General features: G+C 36.9%; 1 protein-coding gene across 3 annotated transcripts in view; it reads left to right on the forward strand.

The window, feature by feature from the left end:
• The window catches only part of ANO10 (anoctamin 10), a 121,396-nt gene that overhangs the window by 71,643 nt on the left and 27,041 nt on the right, over positions 1–22,712 (forward strand). For all 3 annotated transcript variants that reach the window (XM_058833333.1, XM_058833334.1, XM_058833335.1), the window contains exon 12: positions 8,712–8,828. In XM_058833333.1, coding sequence (XP_058689316.1) covers positions 8,712–8,828 — 117 coding nt within the window. The remainder of the gene's footprint in view (positions 1–8,711; positions 8,829–22,712) is intronic.

Genomic DNA, 22,712 nt, shown 5'->3' on the forward strand with positions numbered 1-22,712 from the left:
TTGTCTTTCAGTCTCCAGAACCACCCCACATTTTGGGAAAATCATCTGTAAGGCTTGTTGAAGGATTGCTTCAATTCAGCAATGTTCAAGCACAGATTTGCTTTCATATGTATACATTTTGATATCTGCTGAATCTGTCCACAGCTCATTTGGAAGTTTTATATCCATTCATTTTGGCTTGGAGTAGGACACATGAGGTTTGGTTGAGGCAGGAACAAAGAGTTCCTAAAATCTGTGATATTTGCAGTAGGTGACAAATTCTATTTATCACTGAACTAACAGTAGGTTTAAAACCCTAGCAGAATCATTGCTTCATATCTTCTTGCTAATCACAGGTCATCTAGTCAGGTAACCAAGTAGGAATTTCTGAGCTGTGGTGAACAGAATTCCTTATAATGCATAAAGACAGTGGCTCATGCCATAATTTCCTTGTATCTCTTTGTGACAGAGAAAAAGGTATGACTTAAATGTGGGAAGATGTATAAGTTTTGCAGGTTAATAGAAAATGGCAATTCCCCACCCCCCCTTCCTTAATGTGGAACATTAGGGCATTTTGACAATAAACTGTACCTGTCAGTGTGGAAGCCAATATGTAACGTTAGCAATCAGCTAAGAGGCACCTTCATATGGCTTGTATTAATCATACTGTCAATTTTCATTCCATGGGCATCCTTCTTTCCACTTTTCACTTAGAATTTATTTCAGAGCATGATCAAAGCTCTGCTGTTCATTACATTCAGCATTAGCTAATTTGGCTTTTGGCAACTCCCATCCCAGTTCCTATTAAACACTGGCCATAAATTGAAATAACCGTTGTGCCAAAACATTTCAGGATTACCTAATGGTAGCATAGAAATTGAGTGTATTATCATGCTAGTTTGAAGACTGTTGGGTTTCTGCAAAATTAACCATTAGCAGATACTTACAACCTCCAAGACAAATTTACACCTACAGTGATTTTTTTTTTTTCATGTCTCCTGAATTGACTACAGCATTAAACAAATGTGAGAAAAATCTTGTTCCTGTAACATGTCTGAAATGCTTGTTTGTGTATGCTGGAGTTCTATAAAGGCCTTTATACAGTTTTGCAAGTGTGCTGTATCATAAAATATTTTGGATCACAGAATATGCTGTGTTTATACAACAAGATTATTAGGGCAACTGTTTTTTACCAAGCTGCAGTCAATTAGGAGTCTGTGTAGAAGACTGATACCAGAAGATCTTCTACTTAGAATATTTTCTTTCAGCAGGTATTCCTAGAACATGTTGAATCCTTGATTTGTAGTGATAGATAAAATTTCCCTGTAGAGAGGGGGAAATGCTGCTTGGGTATGTAAGTGAAACACCCTCTCTATCAGCATTTGGCTCTCTTTTTTTCATACTTCAGTCTTGAAGAAGTAATCTGAAGGTAGACTTAAAATTCCAGTGTAAAAAAATATATAAAAAGCCTTGAACAGATATGTAAAAGGTGAGTAATAATGAAATAGTGGCTTTTTTTTCAGTGCCAAGTAAGTTGGTGACAAAATTTCTATAGATTTTTGGGCTGCCTCACATCTTAATTGTTATTGTTGGAGAAAATTACAGAGAACAGTTGGGCTTCTAAATCTTTTCAAAAAGTCTAATAAAACCAGATAATGTTTCGGTTCATTATTGGCTGAATAAGATATGTAGCAGCTGTGGTTTAAACAGTAGTAAAAATAAGTTATAAATAATTAGAAAATTTGTTTTTTTAAAAAAATATTGAATTACTAGAAAGGATAATGGTGCCATAAAGCAGAAAAATAGTCACAGTTATGTAACTGACCAAATTATTGTGCTTTTGAGTTTAGTAGTTTATCTTTTGATAGAATACTCATTTATTTGACTTCCCCCGATTTAATAAATATTTGTTTATGTAATTGACTTATGTTTAAATTTGTATCTGGTTGAAATACTTTCTAGGGCTTTCCAAGAGCAGGACTAAGTGTCAGAAATAGGACTGGCTTGCTATGCTTGCTTTTCAACCAGTCTTGTAGAATCTTTTTGAAATCAGAAGAAGAGTACAAAAATATATAAGGGCAGAAGAGTCCAGCGTCCTCACTAGGAGATGATGTTTGCAGTATTTCATTTCTTGCTTTGCTTAACTCATTGCTTCTGCAGTTGCTTCCTGGAAGCATGAACACAGAATCTGTTTCCTTAGAGATTATCTTAACTTTTTCTTTTTTTTTTTTTGTTTACTTGAAAAAAAAAGCCTTTCTTACATGTTGGTCTCTTTCTCAGTAGTGCTGGTCTGAAAATTTTTTTTTTTTTTTTTTCTTTTCTCCATTTTGATAGTATATGAAGCAATTGTAGTATTCATAATAAATTTACTCCTTCAGAGAGAAACCAGTTCAATAGTCTTAAGGCATAAGACAGACTTGGAAAAAGGTGCGTTTCTGTGCTTCTAGAGGCCACAGCTTCTAAAATGAACCTAGGTTCTCATGATACAGCTTAATACTTACAGTCTAAATATACCTCAGAACTGCATATTAAAGGCTGGTATCTTTTTTTCAACATAGATTTCTACTTGTGGTGTTTTACAGTCGATACAATAAAATAAAAATACAAATAAAAATACAGACCAGGATTTCTGCACTACCTCTGACAGTTTCTGAAGTGTAAATGCAAGGAGATGCTGTGCAAGCTGGTGTTCTGCCTTTCAAACTCATGAATTTAGTACATGTCACATTCAGCCACCTCTAGGAAAAAAAAAAATCATTGTGATTCAGCCATTCAACTTTAAGATCCAGATTCAGCAAATGACTTGGACACTTTCAGGCTTAAATGTTTTTCTGCACCTAAATACATTCATAGATGTGCTTAAAGCTAAACATAAGCTTAAGTACTCTGTTGAGTGGGTCTAGGTTTCAAATGTGCTGGTGCAGTCAAAAGAAGATGGGTGGTCTATTCTGCCCTTCTGACAGTCTGTGAAACATTGTGGCAGAAATGGAGCTGCCAGGTTTCCTTGGGCAGCCTCTGTGTGTGTGTACTCAGGATCTGAGAGGAGGAAACGGATGTTCTGTTACAGATGATAAATGGACCGGATAATGCCTTCTGCTCACGCTCCCCGACACGTTTTGTAATAAGCTTCTGCTCACTTGCATCTACCTCAGCCACATTTTAATGGGACAGGCTGAAACTCTCCCTGCTGGACAGGTTCTTTTAAGTTTGGAGTTTTGAGGTTTTGTATTTAAAAGAAATGCCTTCTGCTTTTTGTGAAAGTTAAAGATCTATAGGTAAAGTAATAAATATAGGCTATTTATAAATATATAAAAATTAGATTATTGTCATTTTGAGGCATTGTATCTGTGCTCTGAGATAGCAGTGTGCAGGTTGACAGAAGTTTCCCTCTGATCTAAAGAATGTGCTTTAGAATGCTCCTATTAGAAGACTGTCCCAGCTTGGTAAAAATACAGGCTTCTGAAGCATCTCTGGTTTATGTGCTTTGTAGTGTCTTAAAGAAGCACATGAGGTGTAAGTGCATGAACTTTTCACCCGTACTCCAGTTGAGAACTGAGACACATTTCACTGTGCTGGAGTGGCAAGAGTCATTGGATCTGAGGCAGGAAGGCTGCACTTTAGTCCTGGTGTTTCCCTGGAGTTTCAGCAGAGAGGAGGCTGAAATGAGGGGGAAATGGGCTATGCTGCTTTGGGAATAAATAAATAGGGTAGGTGGAGTTTTCAAATTATGGGAGGTGTTAGGATTGTGAGTGTGTGGATGTTTGTGGAAGAGAAGATTAATGGGAGAGGTGAAGAAGCCATGAAATAGACCTAACATGTAATAACTTTTTTGTCATTTCCCCATCCTTCCCCCTCCCCCAGGATTTTGGACATGTTTGTGGATAAAATGAAATTTTGAAAGAAAAATTCAATCATAATATATAGGATATGTGATTTTAAAAGCAGCATTTATTGGAATAGCAGAAGAAAGACCCTTTTTAAAGTCCCCCAGCTGTGATAATTCTGTCCCATTAGCAAGACTCTCTATTGAAGGCAGTGCAGTGTACAGGAGGGAAGGAAGATTTGGTCATGCTTTCTTCTTATGTATATTGCATAATTTTTTGCTCATAAAGTTATTGATGTCTATTAAAGACCGTTTAATATAATTGAACTTTCTGAGCTTCATGAAAATTTTTCTTTGCCTGTATTTCTCCCCTGACAGAATTCTTTTTCACTTTCCTCCTGCCTTTTTTCCTCCTCTCAGAAAGATGCAAGACCCACAAAACTAAAAACAGTTGCCACTAAAAGACAGAATTTGGTTTGGTGGTTTTTATTTTGTCCATTCTTAGTGTTTGAACATAGCTTATTTTAGTATCAGAATACTGTGATCTGGAGTCCTAGCAAGGAAGCTGATGATCTCCCTGCCTTGTGCTCTGACAGCAACACGATTCTGCAGTGATGCTTTCCTTTGGCAAAGGCCAACAAAGGACAGAGGTTCCAGGTGAGGTGCCATTCTCAAGTGTTGGCTTTTGTGAGGGTTCCTCACTTGTGCAGAGTAACTAACCACAGACCACCTTGCTTCAGAGTATGGACTGGTTCTGGGCTGGACTAGGTCCAGATTTCTGATTCTAATTGAAAGTTTCTATAAATAATAGATTATAAAGTAGGCTTTTGATGCAAAATTTTATTAATGTTTTCCCAAGCTGATATTTGGCATGCACTTTTATCAGCTAACCAGCAACACAGCTATTGCTTGTGTTTCTTTTTTTCTTCCTTTTTTTTTTTTTTTCAGTTCAGTAGATTTCTGTCAGGAATTGCTGTGGTAAAACCACTATAGAAATCAAATTAGCTGTTCATAATTTCAGGAATTTAACCCTAATTTGCAATTTCTGTTTTAGAAGAGGCGAGGTTGGGGACCCACTGCTGCAAATCACAGCTGCTGCTTCTGCTCTTGTTGGTGGCTTTGCAGAACAGAATAGTTCTTCTGGCTCACCAAGCACCTGGCACAGGACCACAAGAGTTTGATGGCACTGCATTTATCAGGGGGAAGAAATTCAGTGCTGTTTGTGTGCTCACTTGGCACACTGTAAAGTAAGAGGGGACTTTGCTGTTGGCATTGGAGAGCTTACAGCTTGTGGGAACGTTACCCTGGGTTTTGCTCGCAGTGGAATAGTCCTCTTGTAATCATGAAGGGCATGTTCTTGGAAACAGCACTGCTTTTTAATGCTTGTAGCTAGAAATAATGGTTGGATTTGTAACCTGATTTCAACCAAAGAAACAACCCTCCCCCCCAAAAAAAACAACCAAGAAACCCCAAACCAAAAACCAGCTCTAAGGAGACATTTTTAATATTGAACAAATACATTTACACTAATGTAGCAAATTTAGATAAACTTTAGTGTTTTGTTTTTATAACATATTCATGCTAGTGTTAATGTAGTGAAAGCAAATATTGTCTTCTGATGATTTATACTATATTCCTAAGACATTTCTTTTTTGAAAGCAGATGCCTGCTTTTTGTGGATCTGACTTGCAGGAGTTATACTAAACAAGATTAAGAAATCAGTATGGGAATGTGACTGATATAATGAACTTAACTACTCAACTACTTTTTCCTTCAACTTCTCTTGAATAACTACTTACATTTCCTGTGTCAAGTTACAATTTCAAAATGAAATATAAACTGTTAATAAAACAGATCCATTTATTTTCAAGAGGTTTCATGGATCACATGACCCAGATTCATAATTTCTGCCTTGACAGTTCTATTAATAGTGTACCAAATTTGCAAATAAGAACAGCTGGAAAAGTTATCCATGGGAGGCTGTTTGTTTGCTGTCTTTTTTCAGGTTCATGGGAGTTATGAGGTGGGCTTGAACTCAATTTGCAGTCTGTTAAGCCCAATGTGTTTTCTGAAGTCACAGGTTCTGTACACAAGGACATCCCCCACAGCCTGGGCACTTAATGACTTAAAGCTTTGTTTTCATGGGAAAAGAGAAAAGAACATTAAAAAGCCATTCAGAGGAGTAAACCAAAGGTCTACCTAACCCTGTAATTTTTTAATTTTTCTTTTTTTTTTTTTTAAACAATGGCCCTTAGTGGATGCCTAGGACAGACATGACAGCGGGACAGGCAAAAGTAGTGACTTCCCATATCTGTACTCCCAAGTTTTGATTCTTCTCTGACTTGAAGACTGAGTCAGAGGTTCTGCCTTCATGTTTAAGACTGTATCCTTGTGTTTGTTGGCTGGGTTGTGCTAGGATGAAAACTGATTTCTGACAAGTAGTTAGTTTATGCCGCAATAAAACTTGTCACATAGTGAAGCAATTAAAACACACTGCCCTTCTAAATTTATTTGAAAAGATACAATGTTTTCTAGGATTAATTGCAGTGTTTTTGCTGGGTTTTGTTCCAGTTTCCCTAGATGTCTTTTCTGTTTCTTCCTCACCTGTATCAAAAATGGGAAAAGCAGTCAGTCTTCCTCGAAATTATTTGTTATATTTTCTTAAAAGCTGTTTGAATTTGGAACTAGTTTGAAGTCTCTGCAGTGTAAAGTTACTCGTGTGGGTTATGTTTTTAAAACTCCTCAAGAGGCAGTACTTGAATAATAACAATTGCAAACTTTGATTTTCACTCTTTAGTATGATTTAAAAAATACAGTTGTTGTATTCTTTTTTTTTTTGAGAAATGTGAGATGAACCCAAGTGCAAAGGACTTTAGGCATCTAGAAGTGACATTGTGTGATGCTGAATCTCTTTGTAAGTGTCCATTGTAACTGTTCAAATAAATATCCTTCTCCAAATGCCTCAATTTTTGTTAATTGTCTTAAGCATAATATTGAGCCCAATTTTGTTATTTAGTTTTAAGTAATTCCCAATTTGATCTCTTTATTTTTACTTTTACATACCAACATTCTATCTGTGGATTAGTTACTCCCCTTCAACCTGTGATTACTTACAACTGTATTCTGCAGAGGAGTATTGTTTGTCTTGTTCAATTATTGTCTTTGACATTTTACCTTTTTCCATTTAAGAGATTCCTCCAAAGCTGACTCTGATACATGTTTTATTGCTGCCTGTTTCTAGTGTGAACAAACATTATTTGCCATCTTTTTTTTTTTTTTTTTGGAAGAAAAGTTTCTTAGTAGCAGACATTATTAACTAGAGGGGAAAAAGAAAATCTAAATGAGTGAGAGAATTTTGTACTGTTGTCTTTCTTTTTAAATTACATGGTATTAACCATTGCATTACACAGCAACCAAAGCCAATTGATTCATTAACTTTTTAGTCTTTGTGTTTTCATTGTATCAATTTTCAGCCTTCCTTTCACCTCTTTAAAGAAAGTATTACTCTTTGTAATGATTGTTTCCTAGGTCTACTATGTTTCTGCAATACATTTTAAGAAATATTAACACATGGCTCTTTGTCATTGTTCTCTTGTTACTATAATCTGACTTTTTACTTTAACTCATATATAGTAGCTTGTTTAGAGTTTCACTGCAGCTCCTGTGAAGTCTGTACTGTTTTCATTAGCTTCTTGCTTGTGTAGTACCAGAATCTGAGGGATTTGGGATCTGAAGGTCTGTTACGTTGTTATTCACGTGCCCAAGTTCATCAAGACCATACAGTTCAGCAAAATGGTATTTCAGAGAGGAACACTGCTCTGCTTCATTTTATATTAAAAAAAATCGGGAATTTGGGAAGTGGCTTGGATGTGCTATCTAAATTTAAGCACCTCCATGAGTATCATCATGGCAGTGTAAGCACATGCTTGAAGTTAAGCACATATATTTGAGTGTTGCCTTATTTTGGTCAGGGTTTTCTCAGCTAGTAGCAAGTTCCTGCTTACAAATGTGCAGCACACTGTCAGCTCAAGCCTTGATAGAAGAAGATTTATTATTTAGATTGCAGTTGACACATATGAAGAAACAAAACTACTGATTTGAGAGTCTGGCATTTGTTTTTTGTGAGATAGTACATATTTAAGTGATATTTAAAGAGTTCTCAGTGTTTAGGTTCAACCAAACTCCATGACTGTTTTCTCTTAAATAAGATTATAAAGTTTTGCAATAAATTATGACTAATTTGACATCTTATACATGGAATGTTTCTCCATTTCCTGAAAAGTTTCTTTTCATGAGTGTGCCACTTCTTTAAGGATTATATTTTACTTAGTTTTGTTCTCTTCTGATGGTCTCAGGAATGTTTTTGATTTTAGTAACTTCTCTAATGCAGAAATTCTGTTTGTTCATATCTTTTACAATAGCTTGTTTAATTTGTATTGTAAGATACATATATGTGTACATTCACATATGTATGTTGTTATAATTTAATCTGATATGTATTTATATATATATATATTTATAGACATGTAAAAAATTCACTCTGAAACTGTATTTACTGAGTGCAGTATATAATATATTCAATTCCTATTCACCAATAGTACGTTTTAAAAGCTATTATTTTATCTGGCATCACAAATACAAAATTCAATTAGAATGTTATAGTATACAGTGACAATAGGATTACTATGAAAATAAGGCAGACTATCTGTGTTTAGATTCAAATTATGGATGACTCCTAACAGAAAAAATACGGAGTCGCTGAGGCCTAATGTGGTTATAGTAAGCTGTGTTGTACGTATCACAAGAAAGCATTGTTTAAACCTCTGTTATTAAAATTTAGAAATATGCTGTTCACTCCATTCTTCAAACTCTATAAAACAAATTTTTCCTTTTCCGTTTTTTTTCACAGCACTTGCTACTAGCAATAAAGTTTATCATGGCTTTTGTAATTCCTGATAAACCAAGAGATATCCAGGTGAAACTCGCCAAATTGGAATTTGAATCTTTAGAGGCTCTCAAACAACAGGTAAGAGCATTTCAGATGCATCTTCATTTTCTCTTAATCTGTCATTGCTTAAGAAATGGAGCACAGAGTTTTAACCTATTTATCTGTCCTTGCAACCCACCAATGTATGCAAATCCACACCAGGAAAATGATCTGCCCTTTCAGACAGCTTGAAATTCCTGGTGTGACTGGTTATGTAGCACCTTATAATGTCTGTTGTCCTTGTGTGTGCAAACATACTTTGTTTTTATATTGTCACTTTTAAAGGATATTGGGCTCTGTAAAACCTCATTTCATCCCCTGGAGGTGTCTGTTATTACAACACCAGAATTTCTTTCATTTCTGAAATACCATCACTAGTAAGCAGTTAACTTGGCTCTAGTATTCATCAGAAATTGTAAACAGTCTGAACATGTTTGAAATAATCGTGTTGAGAAGTATATACATGTGAGCAAATAGTAATGTTGCCTTATTGTCCTGTCCATACAGTATTCTCATTTTATTGTGTAAAAGGTATATTCTACAATATATTTAACAAGCATTCCAATGCAATTTAGGAAAGTAAGGAACTAGATTGTTTTACTGAAAATTTCTGTTTTAACAAATGATTTTTTAGAGCCACTGGTGGAGATCACAAGAGGTAAGGAGTTGCATGGAATTAGTTTTGGTAGGATACAGAGATTCTACAGAGCTGGTCTTGCAGTGGTGGCATTCTTTAGGAGTTTCTGACTGCACAATGCTAGATGGGATTTCTAAGCTATCTTACATATCAGAAAGCAAACTAAGAATAAAAACTCCAGCATTGAGCTGCAGACACTGGTTTCCCTGTTCATTGTTATTTCAGATATTTTCACACTCCAGAGCATGGTTTTACATGAACATGTTCTTTGTGTGCTCAAAATGCACATATGTAAACTCCTCTATCCTATTTATTATGTGTGTAAAATTGAAGGTTACTTTTTAAAGTATCTACTGCAGCTGCATGTGACAAAATGATCTCTTGATTCTGAACAAACTGAGTCTGTAAACAATACACTGCCTTTTGTAGTTAAAATCCCACAGTTTTGTGTGATACTAGAACATCGATATTGAGGTCCGTGATGTCTTTCTTAATCAGCCATAACAAACAAAATCCAAATTACAGTCGTATCTAATGCTTGATAGTTTGGTTTTGCTTTTCTCTAGTAGGTCGATGTGAAGTTACCAGGAGCTGGCCAGGGATCTCATGGGGTTTTTAGATAATATTAAAAGGAACAGGACTAAATTTCTATTTCAGCTGTTCTTTCTCTGTTTTCATTTTGTGGACAGGCAAAACTAGGTCACCCACTGGAATGTTAAGGTCAAGTGAATATAGTCACCTTTAGTCACAATGTTCCAGTCTCTTTCAATATGAGTGTGCATGTCAGCAGTAGGGTCTTCATCTCCTATCCCAGCATCTGTGCATTCCTACAACCATATAGGCCTGATTCCCAGTTTCTCAGGGTTGCTTCATTAATTCAGTAGCAAAAAGTTAGTCTGAATTTCAGCAAAAACCAGAAGCCTGGCCTAGTTCTCACCTATACTTTCAGACTTCCTAAAGGATCTAAGAAGAGTATTGGCTGAGCTTCAAGTGCCTTGCTAAGTAGTTTAAACGCAAGTATATGCCATCACCTTTTTAGATTTCCTCTGATTGATACTGTGCTGTGTATGCCACAGACATGTAGATATTTGGGCTTTTTTCCTTGTTCTTTAGTGGGTTTTTTTTGAGTGAAAAATATCTGTATTTAAAAGTAGTACATTGGCACTGCAAAGAGGTACCAAAACTTTTATTTCAGAATCACATTTTCTATTTCTTCCTCTTGTTACTGAGAGTCAGCATGGTAGTTTATGCTGTATACCTTACTTTCAAGCAAAAAATAAGAAAAAAATTCCCCAAAACATGTATTTAAAACAACAGGCATAAACATCTGGGGTAGATATGTTGTGGGATCAAATGTTGTGGAGAAACTGGTTTGTATACTTTGGTGCAAGTATGCATCACATTGCTTTCATGATGCTATCCAGACAAGCATTCCATTGTGTTTTGCCATGTAATCTTTGAGAGTACTGCTGTGTTGGGATATAGCTGTTAGAAGGGTATTAACAATGCCACACTTAAACCTCTGAGATGCCAAAACAGATTATTAGGCTTTGTATACAGTGCGTGGAGAGAAGCTCTCCTAATACAGCTGCTTTGAACAATTGTATTGATTATGCTTGGCATCTTTAACTTTAGGCAGTGGGAGCACTTTTACATTTTCATTAATGCTAAGCTAATTGTTTTTTAACATGGTGCAGTGGGACTGTAACTATTCTGTGTTCAAATCCATTTGAAGACTTGAGTGTCTATTTGAAAGGGATTTCAGGAAATAGAGTGTCTCACTGCTCTAACAGAGATGAATGATCATCATTAGAGCTTATTAAAAAAAACTTCTATATGGTGAAAAACACCATTAAAATAAAAAGTAATTTTATATTGGAATGTTAGTCTTGTTTTGAAGTTCTCAAACTTCAGGAAAGATTTTTAGGAACTCCTGAAATGTTTCTTTGAAACATTCTTCTTTACATAGTTTGTGTTAAGACTGTTGAATGGGTTGAATAATGCAATTTGTTTTTTAAAATATTTTGTTATGATACAGTCCTAGTATCATAACAAAGTTTGTTAATGTAACTCAATACAAAGTATGTTAATCTTTCTGAATCCAGATTGGGGGATATGCTACAGCTGTAGATTTTGCTTCAAATTTCTCTGGTATCCTTCAATGTGAAGAATGATAGAGGAGGCTGGTTAGACTCTATTTTTGGGGGGAGCTGGCCCAGAAAATAACTTAATGTGAACTTTATCTTAGAGGACTAAAGAGATTATGGATCAAAATTCTTGGAAGAGGAGCAGGGGTGACTCCTTTCACACTCCCTGAAGTGTTGTCAGGTTCTTTGTTGCCCAGAAGGAAGTCTGGATAATGGGCTACTAGAAATGGGTATTGTCTGCTGCCAGAATGATGGGCCCTTTTCTGGTGAGCATCAGAAAGGAAGGGAAGGAACCACTTGGTAAAGTGGAATGAGGTGCCCGAGACTCTCCTTGCATCTTTGCAGTACTCTGTTGTTGCATGTACTTGCTGCAAGTGCAGAAGCATGCCATGCTCTTTGGTCTAGTTCTTATTTTAGGGAAGACTAAGTATAGATGTGCCTGGAGGCAGCTTGGGAACAGTCAGTTAATTCTCCAGTGGTTCAGGAATTACCACTGCATACATTGTACACGGAAATAATGATATAAAACTTGTGTGTGAGGTCACTATCTAGCATTTTCAGGGCAGTGACAGTAACAGCTTCTCTAATAAATACTTCAGCTTCTGGATAGATCAAAGCTTAATGAACAGACAGAAAGCCCTCATGGTTGGAATTGGGTGAGCCATATATCCTTATAAAAGGATTTAAAAAAATGCAGAAACACAAGACAACCACAGATGAATAATTTTCATTTTATGGACTAGATTACAGTCATGTTTTCAGGTATTAGGAGATTTCCCCAGTGTTACCTTCTTCCAGCTGAGGCAAACATCAAATAAATACCTTTTTGCTGCACTGAAACTAGACCCAGGCAAAAGACAGCCCAATTGGGAAAAAATAATTATTCATGCAATTATTTTTGGATCATGAAATACAGATAGTAACAATGATGTATAGCTAGTAGATATTTTTCAAGGAAGGATAGAGTGTTAAATGATGGGGAATGGCCTGTCTTTTCACAAAGTGCAACTACTTACACAGCATCAATACAAGCTCTGAGAACACAAGCTCTTTGATACAAAAATGGTCATTTTTTTGCACTACTTTTGCATTAAAATGTCTGAATTATATAAATCAGGTAAAGATGTTTTTCCTTAGAGCCTCTCCTGCATCAATCTCTGAGCAAAGTAAGCCTAGCCCTGATGGCAACAATAGAGAAACACATTTTCATGCAAGAATTGGCTTTTTCAGAGTAACGGTAGAGGAGAAAAACTGTCCTTAAGCTGGAGCAGAAATGCAGATATAGAGGATTTTTTGCTTTTTGCATCCCTTTCCAATTTCATCCCCATCCCTTACCTCCAAGGGAACCTAATCTATAAGCATCCTATCATGCTGTGCTCTTGCTTCCTTCCTTAGTGTTCTAGCCATCAGTGGGCAGTATCTTTTAACAGGAAAGCCTTTTCCTTCTGATGTGTGAAGCCTTTCAGTGCTTCCTCTGAAGAAGTGTGTCCATCTGTTAGGTATCTGGTGTCCACCTGTAAATATTCCACCAGAAAGTGACTCCAGACACACAACGGGCTCATGAGTAAAGGGCCCAGTCATCTGATTGACAGCTGTCACCTTCCTCAACTGGCAGTAATGAAGAGGGTCAGGCTTAGTGAAAACTAACAGCCATGAAAAGAAGCATCCTTTATCATAACTCCCTGGTGTATTTCTGTTCAGAGAGTGATAAAGCAATGCAGTTAAGACCTTTTGCTCTTTCATACAGTATCTCCCTTGGCAGTTGTACCATTCATATGCCTTTGCTTAATGGCAGTGGTATAGTCTGGACATCCATAAACAATTGCTTCAGTTGCTTCAGAATGATGTCCAGGTGTTTGTAAGTCAACACTGTTCCTTCCTGGTGATTTCCAGCAGAATAACAGGTTTTTTTTAAGCAGCAGTAGTATAAAAACAGTAGTTGTACATGTACAACAAATGTAGTAGAACAACATTCACTAGGATTTCTCCAGCAATGTCAACCGTTTCCTGAAAATGGGTCTTGTGTCTCAGTTCCCTCTCAAGGAATTGCAGGAAATTAGGAATGCTGTGACTGATCTCTGAATCATCATCACTGACCAGAGGCTTCTTCAAAACATCACAGTGTGTTAACAAGCTTCATTTTGAAAAAAGCAATGAGACAATGACAGGAAGAGACAGGTGTCTCTTCACCTAGGTGCAGTCATAGGGAAAGTTTAAACCCTTCCTCCCTCCTTCTGCAGGTATTTTGGTATGTGAATGTTGCTGTTCTCTCAGTGAAAGCCTTCTGTTTCAAGTAATTTCAGTGCCTTATCATTACAATTCACCACACTGCAGCAGCTTTAATAATGGCAAAGCTTTCTGGTTTCTGACTGCAATTGCTGAAGCTTGCCATTTCCCCTGGGAACGGTACCCACTAACACTAATCACATCCTTTCCAGAAGGGATACACTGTGCTGTCCTGTTAGAGTGTGTAGCCTCTCTGAGAACAGCTTTCTTCAGCTCAGATCAAAACAGAAGTATTGCTAACTTAAGGTCTTCTGTACTGTGTGACATTTGTGCATTCTCCTTGCACCTCTTCAAGATGTTTTTGTTGCAGAGATTTTCTATGTACTAGCATATCATGTGTCTCAAAATATGACTATGGATGTGATGGGCCAAGAGCTGCTTGACTTATCAGTGACCCTCAGAAATGACCCTTCTCATTTCATGGGGGAAGGAAGAGAACAGAATCTTTCTTTTTAGCTGTCTGACATTGGAAGAGCATAAGTCATTAGTTCTTAACATCCTGTTTATTTATCATGCAAAATGGGAACTGAAGACAGTTTTTTGTGAATTGGAAGCCAACTCGGTGGATTTCTGCCTTATTTGATGCTATAATTACTAGACTTTAGAGGGACCTGTAGTTTCAGGACTGCCCTCAAAACACCCCTGAAGCTTGTTCCATGCTTGCTGGCAATGCTGAATAAACACAAGGCTGCAGTCAGACAGGAGGAAGGGCAAGTAGCTGACATGAAAAGATTTCATTCAAATAATCTAAGATTTGTAAAACAGCCTGTAAGAAAGGCTGATGAAACTTGAGCTCAATCATTGAATTTAGGTTAAAACAGAATGCAAGCAAATAAACCACTTGCTTTATGTTTTGACACCACCCTCCCCCCAAAAAATCCTTAAAAATAGCATGGTTTCTAAAGAAAAAAAAACACGTTATTTTTAACAAAGCCTCATTTTTTTTCTGAAGAAATATGTGGCTGCACTTTCCTTCATAGATTCCACAGGTTTGTGCAATCAGATATAACTCACAGCTGATGATAAAATAGAACAAATGCTAATCATTGTTGGTTGCTGTTGGTTTTTTTAAAAGGCCAAACCTGTTACTTCACAAATGTAGTTTTTATCCTGGTGAATAGGCAGAACACTTTCAGACATGTCAATTTAACATTTGCATATGTTTGGTAGCAGCAGGTAAGATTCATTATATTTTCATAACAGTTTTTTTAAGTATAGAAAGACTTGCACCCAGTCATAGAACAGACTGTGCTCAAACATAGTTTTGACAGGGTATTTTAAACATGAATTCCTTTAATCCTGTAGATTGCTTGAGAGTATGTTAATGAAAATTTCTTTCAATAGAAAAGGGTTAGCAAAACAAAAATAAAATTTGGTTCTTTAAGAAAAGAAAAGTAAAATGAAGTTTGGGAAGGAGATTTTTGTCTCCCCATTTGTTACTTTTCAGTTGAAGGTGAGATGACAGCAAGTCTGTCTGGTTGGGAATAAGTTAAACATTTAACTGTGTGGCCCTTGAGAACTAACAGTATAAATATAAACTTTTAAATAGGTATAATAAGATGGTAGATCATACTTTAGTGTGCTCTTAATGGGAACAGAAACAAATAATGTGCCAGCTTTCTAGCAGGTGTAACTTACTTTTTCAACAACCCATTTGTTCTCTGTGGCTGTTGCTAGGGGTAAAATCGTGCATCACGTTGTGTTTCCATAACAGCTGAGTCTCTCTGGAAAGATAATTCATTTTATCTTTTTTCAAATCCTGACCTAGAGCCTGGTGGTGGAATGAACATGAGTCAGTTCAGTACTCTCTTTTTGCCTGATGTCCCAGGTCACTAACAAGATGTGATCTCAACAAGAAAACCTGGAGTAAGGGATAGGATAAAAACTAGGTTGAAATTGTTCCTACTGTAAGACTGCTGCAGCTATATGAGCCTTTCATAGTTTCAGAACCTAGAGGGGATCCCAATTATGTGTTTGACTGCAAGGCAAGAGGCTATTCCACTTCCCATACAAATGAGGGTAAAGTGCAGAGCGAGATTTGATCTCAAGAGCTCTGGTAACAGCTTTTTACAGGGGATTCATGTGTCTGTAGTTAGAGACTTCTAAATATGGTTGTAACTGTTATGGAGAAGGTGAAGGACTAGAGTGAGAAGTAAAAATTAAATCTCTTCTTATGTTGAAATTCTTTCAAAATAAAAGAATCCCATGGGGTTACACTTACCATGCTTTGATAATAATATTATCTTTATAAAACTGAATAGAATGTGATGATAAAAAATGCAGTAGTTACAAGCAGCTGTGGACTGCTACATACCTACTGCATTTTAAATATCCTTTTCCCTATGTCACCTCAAAAAAAAATTCCAGTGAGAACAATGGACTTTAAGAGGAAATGCTAGTTTACTTGAAATAATTAAACTTGACTCTGGAAAGCTTTCTCTGTGAGCAGGAAGACAATAAGTAGGATACATCTCAACTTTTTGGAGATGATGATTTCAGATAAATTTTAGATGTTTAACTATTACTGATTATAGCACTACCACCCTTCCTCCCAAGAAGATCTCTGTCATCCTGTCTAAAAGAGGAGCTCTTTTTTGAGATATAACTGGAGACCAAAGAGTAGGAACCCACAGAATTCCTGAAAAAGAGGAAAAAATTTAAAAGTGGTTCATGTCTGCATGTTGCTAGTGATAACACTTGTACCATGTCTTTGCACATGCTGCACAGCCTGATAATGGTGATTCCTACCCAGCCACTGGGCTTTGGTTCATTTTTGATTTTGAAAAAAATCTCTGTGCCTCCTGGTACTGCCTTGAATACTTACACTTTCTGTGGTATGAGAAATAATACTCTGACCTACATCTGCCATTTCAGTAAAACTTGTGGCAAATAGTCAAGTTCTTGCCATATTGATTCATTTTTATTCCAAAATGAGATGTTAATTGCTTCTCTGGATAACATAAAAAGAAAAATAAGTAGTTAATGTGTGTACATTTTGTTTAAATTCAATAGTGTGTATTAATACTTAATTGTGTTATATATGCACAACTGTCACACGTGGTTTTTGTGTGTTAGAGTAGTCCTTGTGCAAATGTTCTTCACTTCCATGACAGAGAACTTCGTAAAGGTAGTTTCATGGACTGCTGTTTCCGGCACTTCCAAATACCTAATTCTTTACCTTCTCCCAGCATCTAAAGAGCTGGTGTAGTTGAAAACGTATTGAGAGGGTGATTTAAAAAAGGTAAAAAATTGGTACTTGTCTCCATTGTGCATTGTTTTCTCTATTTTTCCAATCTATGGTGTTGATCTGAACCTGCTAGTTAGAGGCATGATTTTAATGGGCAGGCCACAGGTTACTTTATAATCACAGGTAGGTACAGGCAAATCAGGTATAAACAGTGTCACCAGTGTATATAAATCCAGAACATTTTCACTTGATTCACAATAGACAGCAGAATCCCTTAGTACAGTCAAGGACTGTGCTGCAAAGTAAGAGAGGAGATGCTGCTGACACTTTGATCTGTACCTTACTGAATCCATCTTTTCTTACACTTTCTCCTACAGCTATGGCTTGAGCTTTAATCTCATCAGGAATCTCTTACTGCAGAGACCCCTCCTCTTTGACTGTCACAGAGCAAACCCTGTCCTGCATGGCTTGGATTCCTGTCACACAAGCAGTGACAATTTGTGTAGTAGCTCTCCCAACTACTGCTCTGTACCAGTAATATCCACTAAGATATCGGGTTTTTTTTCCTACAAACCTGTCTTGAAGCATTAACTTTCCTCTCCCTCACCCTCTCATCTAGTTGGAGTTCAGGATGGATGGAATGGTTTCTCTTCCTTCTCCAAAACTAGCAAAGACTGCATTGCATGAGGTTTCGGTCTTTGAATGCCTCTGTCTCTTGAGATGTCTGTCTGGGGATACCTGCCTGGCAGGTAGTGCAGGTGATGGACTCGTAATCAAACTACCGTTCCCTAGGAGTCACTGAGTTCCCACAGGCTGGACAACATATGGCAACATTTGAATTTTGGCTTGGGCTTTTTCTGCCACTCATCATTTTCTAGAACAAATTACCAATTCATATTTCATTTATACTCTTGTAATTTATGCATATTATTTGGCAACCTGATTTTGTCCACTTGTCCTGTTTGCTGCTTCTCAAAATTTGTGATAATTCAAAAATTTGAATGTAGTCAAATTTGTGCTGAGGAAAACCTTCCAAGTGAACAGACGGATATGAAGCGGCTTGGTCCAACAAAGGTGGTTTTATTTGTTTTAACTCCCTTGTATTAGAATGCTTCTTCAAACTCTACATATGCTCATCCATATCAGCTGAAAAATGATTGTCTGATGTAGGAATCTCTGTTGTATCAGAATAGACACCACCCACTTGTTCATAGATAATTAGCAAGTATGTGTTCTGTGTCAGTACCTGTTTTCTAAGAGTTGCTGTATCCATGATATAAGGAATTTTGCTATAATGTCATAGATAATTTTGCCCTTTGCCAGTATCCAGACTGACACCTAGACTATATTTAAACATGTTCTGTAAGAGTTTGTGATTTCATAGAATTGTAGATTGGTGTAGTTTTGAAGGGACAGCTAGAAATCATTCAGCCCACAGCCCCATGTTGAGCTAGTTGGTATAACTGAAGCTCCTTGTGGACTAGGAAAGGTCATATTTTTAAAATAAACACTTCCTGCAGAGTGACATTTTGTCAGAGAGGTTTTTGGAGTTTTCTTCTATTTGCTTTGGATGATTAAAATAAAATCCATCTTTTTTTTTTCTGGAACACTTTGAACTGTATTAGAGATTTGTTTTGTGAAAATGTGCTATGCATATATCAAAAAAAGTCCAACCTCTGTCACTAGTAGAAATTTAAGCACTCTAACTCCAAGTTGAATATGTATATGTGGCAGGACAGCGCCAGCAAAATTTTGTGTGTTTCACAGATATGGTGAGGAAAGTACTATTTTCATTAATGATTGTGCAACTGTGGTGGAGATACACTGTTCAGTGGTAGACACTGCTTGATTGAAATAAAACTGATAAGTAATGAGGAGCTGCAGAAAATTTGATCCCTTAACAGGGCGTGACAGGATGTCCAGTGTTTGAGGAAGATGCAGAGATTCTGTGCGTGAAGGGGAAGGGAGATTGACAGTCCCTTTTTTTCCCTGTGCCAGCTCAGGCAACAAAACCAGGACCCTGTGTTAAGTCACTTCCCTAGAAGCAGGCATGAGGTATCAATCAGAAAGAAGTTCCAACTTGCTTTTTTCTTCATTTCCTGCAAGAGAAACTTTGAAACTTCCTTCCTTACAAGGAGACTGGTAGCACTTGTATTATCAAGGGAATCAGAAAGGAGCTCTGATGGCATACAAGAATCCAGGAGATGATAAGAAAGTCTGCAGAGATAAAGCTCAGATACTTTTTCCAACTAACGCACATTTAAGATGCGTTTGTTTTGAGTTAGTATGTTAGTGTGAGAAGTCTCTATCTACCACAGGGACATTTATAAGCCTTTTGTTCCAGTGTCATCAGTTCTTTTTAATACATGTACAAGTGGTTCTCATAAATTAAGTGACAGCCTGAACCAGCAGTTTGTAACCTTTGCTGCCATAATACAGGGGAGGTTATTTAGGGACAATTTATTTAGCTTGTCAAGAAAAGGGTGAGAGATGTCGTTATGTAAGTTATGTAGGTATGTATTTTCTAGTGTGTGGAAGTGTAGTGGGAGACCTTCTTGATGAAAACATCATGTGGCCCAGTGTCTGAAATCAGACATTACATAAGGCAGGCGTGATTTTGTATCTGTGAAAGCAGGTGAATGTTGGTCCAGACTAGAAAGCAAGCGTGTGAGGGACAAAAAGAACTTTTATCAGATAGTGTGCCATCTCTACCAGCATCCACAAACAAATGTCTAGAAAAGAGCAGGGAAGTGTGGCAACTAGGTGGTGTGCTTCCTCCTAAAACTCTCACAATTTCCAGTCATTTCTAGCTCTTGATTTCTCTAAGACAGATGCAGTATCTTAGTGTTTAGTAATCTTCAGTTATTCTCTCTTCCATGGTAGTGTTCTGCTCCCTTTTGAACCATTTTTGGCTTTAGAGTCCACAGTATCCTTTAGCAGAAGTGCCACAACTCGTAATTCTTGGTGCCAAGGATATAGGTTGATGGTTTGCAGATGTTTTATATGTTTTAATTTGGTTTGGTGGGAAAAAGTCTTTAGCTTTTACATATGAGATGAGGTATTTGGCTAAATTGTTATGGAGGTCCTTTTGGCTTCTGTAGTACATGGATTTGAGTTTCTGTAACTTTTTTTAATGGGCTTTGTGGAAAATATGATGGCCTGATATAGCTTGTTAATGACGCTTGCAAATTTGCTCTAAGACAATTAGTATAATCAAATCACATGCTTCAGGGCTTTAGCTGACTCCCTTATTCCTCTGTTTGTGTATAGATGGTCAAATAATGTGCATTGGTGCAAATAGTCCTCTTTCTTGGAGGCCAGGTTAACATTTTGCTAACACAAGGAATGCCAGACCAATAAGCAAATTTGGGAAAATTCAAGTTGGCAAGATTCCTGTAGTTTCTTTTCTTCCACGCCATTACAGTACCTGAATTGATTTACCTAATCTGTTTCTTGCCACTATAGTGGGGATATTGGGTATAAGGGTAGTTTCCTCTTCTTTTTTCATGGAAAATTCGTTACTCTGATAAAACATGAAAAGCCTTGAACACTGCCAGTTTGATAGTTGTCATTAGACAAGGTATCATGACTTGGTGGTGGTTATCTCATGGCCTGTTGTGTTTTTGAAATATGCTGGGCAGTTACACCGCAATGTAATAGTGTCATGATATTGTTTATTTTCTTAAAATAGCTAATTTCTATCACTTTGGACTGGGACACTTAAAAAGTCCAGTCTTTGAAACTTTGTTAACTTTATAGACGAAGAAAATATTGCACTGATGAGGAATAGATACATATTCATTAATATATTGGGTTATTTACACGTGTGACTCCTATATAAATTTGTAGTGTGCATCTGAATTTTTTATTTAATTATAAATTAAACATTCTGTTAGTAATTAGCTTTCTTATGAGAGGCACTTATGTGCAGAAGGGTTTAGAATTTGTTTAATGCAAGGAGTACTTAAAAATGCGAGGAGTTTGTATCTTTCTGCTGTTTGGGATCTCCTGTAGTTCTAGGGGGACATTTTCCTTAGGGAGTTCTGGCCAGCACCTCCATAATGTGTAGCCAAATTCCGGCAGCCTTTGCTTTCTCCCTACTAGAGTTACATCTTTCCGTTGTAACTACTGATTTACTTTATTTATTTTCTTAAAGGTATCTTTATAGTCACAATAAGCAGGTTTTGAAAAGTTCAGCTGACTATAGTCAACTGCTTTCCCTGGAGGATATGCATTTAAAAGTTACTGTCTTGCTGCTTAGGTATTGTGTGTGCATAATGTTTTCCAGCAAACATTAATCATACCGGGTAGCTTTGAGGGCAAAACTGTTGCACTACGATAAACATTTGAGAGTCTGCTTTAATGCCCAAAGCCTCTTAGCTTTTTTAGGTCAAATTATCTTGTATCCTCTGACTGTGTTTCTAAGCATGCTATTGCTAAATGCGACTTTTTAAACTCAGATTCTGTGTTCCATTTTTATTGACAAGGTTAAAGAGAGGGTATCTCACAATGAAGGTCCCAGCTTCAATGGCAAGAAAACCTGAGTGATTCTACTTCCTTAGAGCTGGCATTTAAGAAGAATGCCGGCTGTTTCATACTTAAAATAGCATCTCTGCTTTTTGTATTCTGCCAGTGTCATTTTAATACTGGTGCAAAATGAGGCTGTTCGGCTACAAAAATGTGCTAGGAGTTAAACTTTTTGTTGATCAAGAATAGATGAGTTCATTATTTATGCCTAGAGTTTTTGGAAAGACTTTATTTTGCAAATAGTGTTTTTTGCAAGCTATAAATTATTATAAACAAACATGTAAAAAACCCTCAGCATTATGTATTGTGCAAATATCCTAGAAAAGGCAAATAGAGGTAACTTTCTTAACATGCCTTGTTTTTTGCATTGATATCAGCAATGATCTCAGATATCAGCTGGTAAGAACTGTTTTTTCACAGGATATGTTCAAAAGTTGTAGCTTTGTGAAATACTTGACAACTGCACAACAATTTTCTTTCCCTTCCTCCTCAGTGAATGCCCTTGGTTAATATTTGCCATCCACTCAGCTAGAGATTAAATTACTGGGGACGAAGAAGAAAAAGCACTTGTAAAAATAGAGGTTTCTCTTGCTGTGAAACCATGGCTGTAGAGTGTGCAAAATGTGATTTTTCTAAAGTTAGGTTTACTGGCAGGGGATGTATGTGAAAATGTTCAAAAAGCAGAGACCTCATCTGTTCCTGCTGGTAGCTAGCATGATGCCATTAGTGTCTGTAATATGGGGAGTTCGGCGGGCAGGGGATGTGAGGGAGGATTGTTAGGAGTTTTTAAAATTTTTTGTCCTTGAAAGCCGGATAGTGAGAGAGTTAGAGAGGGAGAGCTGTCAGATAGTCAAATATCTGGAAGATGGTTTGGCTGTCACAGTATATGAAAGTTATGTAAGGTGTATAAGCATATTACATAAGAGCTCCCCCATGCTCCAGGTCACTGGCTGCTCTTCCAAAACTCACTGCCACCCGCCTGAAACCAGCCTGGAAACACATGCAGCTCTCTTGGAAAATGGGTATCTCTGTTACTTCTGCAGCAGTGACAGCATGATTGCATGAGACACACATATTAAAATATTCATAGGTAATACAATAATTTGTAAGAGGTACAGAATTGAGTGTCCATGAGAAAT

The sequence above is a fragment of the Poecile atricapillus genome, chromosome 2 (genome assembly GCF_030490865.1).
Source record: "Poecile atricapillus isolate bPoeAtr1 chromosome 2, bPoeAtr1.hap1, whole genome shotgun sequence".
Lineage (NCBI taxonomy): Eukaryota > Metazoa > Chordata > Aves > Passeriformes > Paridae > Poecile > Poecile atricapillus.